This window comes from Argiope bruennichi, chromosome 10 (assembly GCF_947563725.1).
Source record: "Argiope bruennichi chromosome 10, qqArgBrue1.1, whole genome shotgun sequence".
Classification (NCBI taxonomy): Eukaryota; Metazoa; Arthropoda; class Arachnida; order Araneae; family Araneidae; genus Argiope; species Argiope bruennichi.
This window is the reverse complement of record NC_079160.1, coordinates 86331589-86337141: the sequence shown is the minus strand read 5'-3', so window position 1 is coordinate 86337141 and position 5553 is coordinate 86331589. Positions and strand designations below refer to the sequence as shown.

Below are 5553 nucleotides of genomic sequence, written 5' to 3'. Positions count from 1 at the left end.
AATGTCAGAAAATATGTATAAAGATTTTTGATATTGTTATGGGGGGGAGTAGGAAAGCAACAATTATAAAATTTCATTTTGTTTCCTTTTCATCATTATGGGTTAGATAGTAAACAGCATAAGTAAAGTATGCAGAAACATTTATAAATAAACACAAGGTGGTACAAACATAGGAAAATTTTTAATGTAAAATAAAATAATACATTATTCAAAATTGAAACTTTTTTTTCAGACTTCTTTTTTTCAACAAGATATCTGTAAACTATGTTTAATAGATGAATATCAAAAAAAAAAAAAAAAAAGAAAAAAAGAAAAAAAAGTGTAATTTCAACCTTATGACAAATAGACAGACTTTATATAAAAATGGAGATTCTGTAGGAGAAAAAAATAAACAAACTTATAAAGCAATCACCTAATTCTTATTTCATTCAAAAGGTAATAATAATCACTTAAATTGACAATGAAATATAATTGATAGTATCTCACTGTATCATATCATAAATGAACTCTTTTTCATTCGAAAATTCTTCAGTACTTATTGTTGCACATCTGAGAAGACTTTTAAAGATACAGTAAATTTACTTAACATACAAACATATGAAAATTCTAACACCAGTACAGGTTGTAACAATGTGACCGTACAGAATCTAGAGGTACCTCCTATCTCTAATTAAAGTAATATGTCCGTATATAGTTTTGAAATCATGAAAGTAACTATTTTTTAAGTTTCAAATACAGTTGTAAATCCAAAGGCAACCCAAGCTCATCAATACCATCGTGCAAACGCTCCTGTTCATACAAAAGATTTCTGATCTTTAATCGGCAATAATGTTTCAACATTCGAGGTTGACAGCTGGGAGCATGCTGTTCTATAATATCTGTATAGAAATTATAAATTTCTATTATCTCTTCTGGATCTAACATGGGTCCAAACATATATTTGAATTCATTTAAAGTAATGAAACACATAGGTAATGATCTCCACAGAAGTCGCAGGTGTTGAAAAGCAGCATCCGATTTTTCCTTAAAAGCAAGAAAAGTTAGTATTCCTTGAAATTTGTTCTCTGTTGGTTTCACCAAATGCATCAATTCTGCAGAGTCAAATCTGCGTCTGTTAAAAATAAATAAACAAAACATGAATTAAAAAAAATAGAGAAGTGTTTCTTATATATATATATATATATATATATATATATATATATATATATATATATATATATATATATATATATATTATATATATATATATATATATTATATATATATATATATATATATATATTATATATATATATTATATATATATATATATACACAAATAATATATTTTATGAAAATACTCATTATTTGCCCATTTTCTAACTGCACTTCTATAACATATACATACAAACAAATTTAATAAAAACAACTGTCAAAAAGCAATTATTGTGTTGAAAATGTAACTTCTTATTTCATTTAATTTTTATATTTTAGTCTTGCTAATTCATTATTGTAAATTTTCAATAAGTTTTTTTAAAATTTTCTATCCATTTTTACTATTTGCATTGAATTAAAATACAACCCAATCAATCAATTAACTCTATTTAATTTCTAAAATAATATAAAATTTCAAATATATCATATCAAGAAGTGAATAAAAAATAGCTATTGAAATTCCATCTTTAAAAACATGAAAACAAGTGAAATTAAGTAAAATGATTTAACTTAAATAGACTTATTGTATTCTTTTTTAATTGACTTTATTTGGTCTTATTTTTTTAAGTATTTTTTTCTAGAGAAGATAACTTATTGAATATATGAACTTCATTCTGATTCAAACATTTGAGTTGCAAGGATGACTTAATCTTTCTTTTGTGTGTATGTCAAAATGATGTTAATTGTTGTATAAAGTTATTAAAAATAAAACTATTGTTGAGGCCTATTATTTTTATTAGACACTAATAGAGTTTGATAAATAGTTGATTTGCCCAAGAAACTGTTACATATAATTTCAGTTAAATGGTTACATATAGTTTAGTTAGTATAACTTTATCTCCATGATTCCCTTAAAATGTCAGGCATTATTGCCACATTATTTTAATTCTTTCATGGGTCCTATTCATTGCATTTGGTGTTCTTCCAACAGACACCAGTCTCGTTACATCATAGAATTATCAAAAATACAAATATAAGGTTTCTTTTATATTTTATAATATTAAATTTTATTTGTCTGTGTTTTTCTTTTACTCAGTTTTAAATACTCTTTTTTTTTTTTAGTTTTCAATAATCGAAGAAAATCCATCCATTAATTATTTGATGAAACAATGAAATAGCTTGAATTTTAAGGCAAAAATTCAAGCTAAAAGTATTGTTAGAAATTAGACAGTAAATAAACTAAAAGGAATAATTTACATGATTATTAAATTAATATCATTGAAAATACATTTTATAAATTTTAAAACAATGTGAATTTTATCTTTATGTTGTAGTATTTTCAAAAGCTATCATAGAAAAATTGATTTATTTTAATTAGTTTTTAAATCGTTCCGAATGTGCACATTTTTAACCTTCAAGATATATATGAGCTAAATTTCGTAGCTATAAGTCTAACAGCTTTAGCTGTAAGCCAACACATACGCACAAATTCATCTTTATTATTAGTAGAGATTGTTATCTTAGGTGATTAACTAATAATCATGAATATTGATTTTTTTTTTCATTCCAATTAAATCTTTTATGCATAACAGTGTTCATGATATCTTAACAAGTTATCTATCAATCAAATCTCAATATGAATAAAAGCTGTGTTATTTTGATAGCCATATATTTATTATGTACATGAATCATTCTAACACATGATGACTATAAAGTACTGTTCCTGCTAAGCAGCTGCCTAGATCATCCACCTTCTAACTGCACATTATCTTTCTCTATAATGAAACTATATGTTCTGATTCCGCATGTAAACTTTGCAGATGAAAAACAAAATCTTTCAATAATGAAAGGAAATTATTTCCCATATCTTGTCACAGCAGTTGTATACAGCACTGCTGATTTATTTTTACTTTTTGTAAAATTTCAAACAATTTGTTTGGCAGTATTTGTTATTACGCAATATTTTAATTTAATACCGTCTTCTTAAAACATGAATTCAACCAGTGGCAGTGGTCTCTACAGAACTTTCCTGTATTCTCTCTAATAAACTTGTTACACCAGACAACACCTTGCATGGCACAGGTGTACAAAGTTACAAAATATTAACTTTTAGCCTGAATTCAGCATTTTTACTTTTACTTCAGCATTTCTCTTGTGTCGTCGTTGACAAGTTATTAATCCCTGGCATGTGTTAATGATATGCAAAAATCGAATTTGTGTTTTAGAAACATTTTTCACAACCAAATAAAACCATAATTTGTTACAAAATTCCGCACCAAATTTTATATATTTAAGTAGCTACGTTTTTTGGTAATTAATCCCTGGCACACTTATAGTCACAAAATCCCATACCTAATATAATATATTTAAGACATTGAATTATTGCATTCTCATGTTTCTGAAAGTAAAGACCGACAGATAATCAAATCATAGTTGGTTTTGGCTCAACATTTGACAGCTGGCTACACTATAGATGTTAATTCTGTGAACCGAATTTCATTCAAATAGCTCTCTTCATTTTATAATTGTAGTGTTAATTTATTTTCGAACAGCTGAAAAATATAAAAAATTCTTGCTCTTGAAATATTTTACACAAAATTTGATAGAAATCTGCAAACTTGGTGTACAGACTGTATACCAATTTTCAACTGTCTATCTCAAAACATTTTTGAGTTATTTTTGTCACAGACAGATGGGCATTTTCTAAAAATGTGTTTTTCGAACTCGGATAGGTCTGTCTAAACATGAAGATTCTTCAAAATCTTGAGCTCAAATTTTTTGATGATTACTGTATTGTCTCTATACTATGTATACAAGAAAGTAGAAAAATTTTATAACTAGTTAAGATTTGTTTTCCACCAGTTAATGAAGAACATGAATTCACTTACCTTTTTGATATCAAGTTTCTTAAGGCATATTGATAGGATCTACGAGAAAATTTCGGACAGTTTTGATATTTCAGAAGTATTTCGACACTCTTTTTCATAGAATTTGCATAACCCATATAGATCATATCCTTTTCCAATGCTTTTCTCCCTTCCTTTAAGGCATGCACACGATACAGAAAAAATTCCAATTGATCTGGTTCACTGTCATAAATTATCCAAATATCAAAACTAATCATTTTTAAAACATTTACTAATAGCTCAAAATCTGAACAGTATTTAATTATAAGTGGGATAAAGCGACGCTTATTGCCAGGTTTAATAAAAAAAGTTTGAAAATCTTTGTTCTTCAAGAATTTTAAACATAGTTTGATGATTGACAATTTCTCAGTATTTTTCTCTAAGGCCTTTTCAATATATCTAGTAAGATAATACTCATAAATGTATTTTTCTGGAATTACTTCATATACAGTTTCACAATCGTAGATTCGATTTTGGTTTACAGTACTATATTCAACATTTCCAGAGGCAGGTTCCCGTTCTTTACTTATATCCAGATGAAAATTTTGAAGTAAAATTGTTTTCTCATACTCTCTCAATGGTTGTAAACATTTCTGTAAACCTTGATCAGTGCAAACGTATTTATGATAAAATTTTCTTTCATTTGGAAATCTTTTTTTATACACGGAATATTCTTGGAGACTGAGATCTAGATATGTTACAGATCTGTGACAATGGAAGCTATATTTTGCAATATTTTTAGCGTCCTCTAACTTGGTAAGTCTCGTTCTGCCATTGAACTGCATTCTCCCATCGACCTGCAATCTGCCTTCGATAAAAGCTTCGTAGTCCAACTCCATAATAACCGGAAAGAAAAATTGAGTAAGGAACTATTTTTCTTTACGAGGAAAGCGATTCGAAAACAGTCTCTAGTTTGATTAATTTATATATGCGACAAAATGTCACCATTTAAGTCTTAAAAAGCATCCCATTAATGCAAAGAAAGTCTGCAAATCGTAAGGAAATGAATATACTGTATTTAAATTCAACTTTTCCACGATTTAATAGTTAAAAAACGGCACACAAACATAGACGCTCGCCGAACGAATGCAATAAACTGTTTACAAACTCAATTCGGCTCTGAGACGACAAACAGCGAATTCACCAATCGGACTCCCTCTCACAGTGGAACAGAAGCGTCTGGAGGCTGCTCCGAGGGAAATGGTTGCGAGGGTAAAATCTTCAGAATTGCCGTTATTTTTTGACAACTAAAAGATTGCTTTGAACCTATTTTTCGATTAATTTTAAATATGATTGTTGTTTAAATGGAAAAATATTTTGAATGTATTTTAGATTATTTAGAAGCATACCGGAAATGTGAATGTACATGATTAATTTAAAATCAAAAACAATCTGGAAACATTCCGTTATTTTCTATTAACCATAATATGACTGTAGTTTCTTTTGGAAATATTTTGAAAGTACTTTCGATTATTTGTAAACATGACAGAAATATGAATGCTTATGATTCATT

At 27.4% G+C, this 5553-nt stretch overlaps 1 protein-coding gene across 1 annotated transcript; it reads right to left on the bottom strand.

Annotated features, from left to right (window-relative positions):
• Window positions 1-327: 327 nt before the first annotated feature.
• LOC129988497 (uncharacterized) lies at window positions 328-5346 on the bottom strand. The gene is made up of 2 exons (XM_056096744.1): window positions 4023-5346; window positions 328-1111 (listed from the first exon to the last, which is right to left on the bottom strand). Exons 1-2 carry the CDS (start codon window positions 4877-4879, stop codon window positions 715-717), a joined length of 1254 nt encoding a protein of 417 aa, XP_055952719.1. The 5' UTR covers window positions 4880-5346; the 3' UTR covers window positions 328-714.
• Between the last annotated feature and the right edge of the window lie 207 nt (window positions 5347-5553).

Bases quoted from the DNA above. Each gene is read 5' to 3' on its own strand.
- LOC129988497 (XM_056096744.1), bottom strand. From the start codon at position 4,879: ATGGAGTTGGACTACGAAGCTTTTATCGAAGGCAGATTGCAGGTCGAT. The intron at 1,112-4,022 runs GTAAGTGAATTC...TATTTTTAACAG, and splicing joins AGAAACTTGATATCAAAAAG to ACGCAGATTTGACTCTGCAG.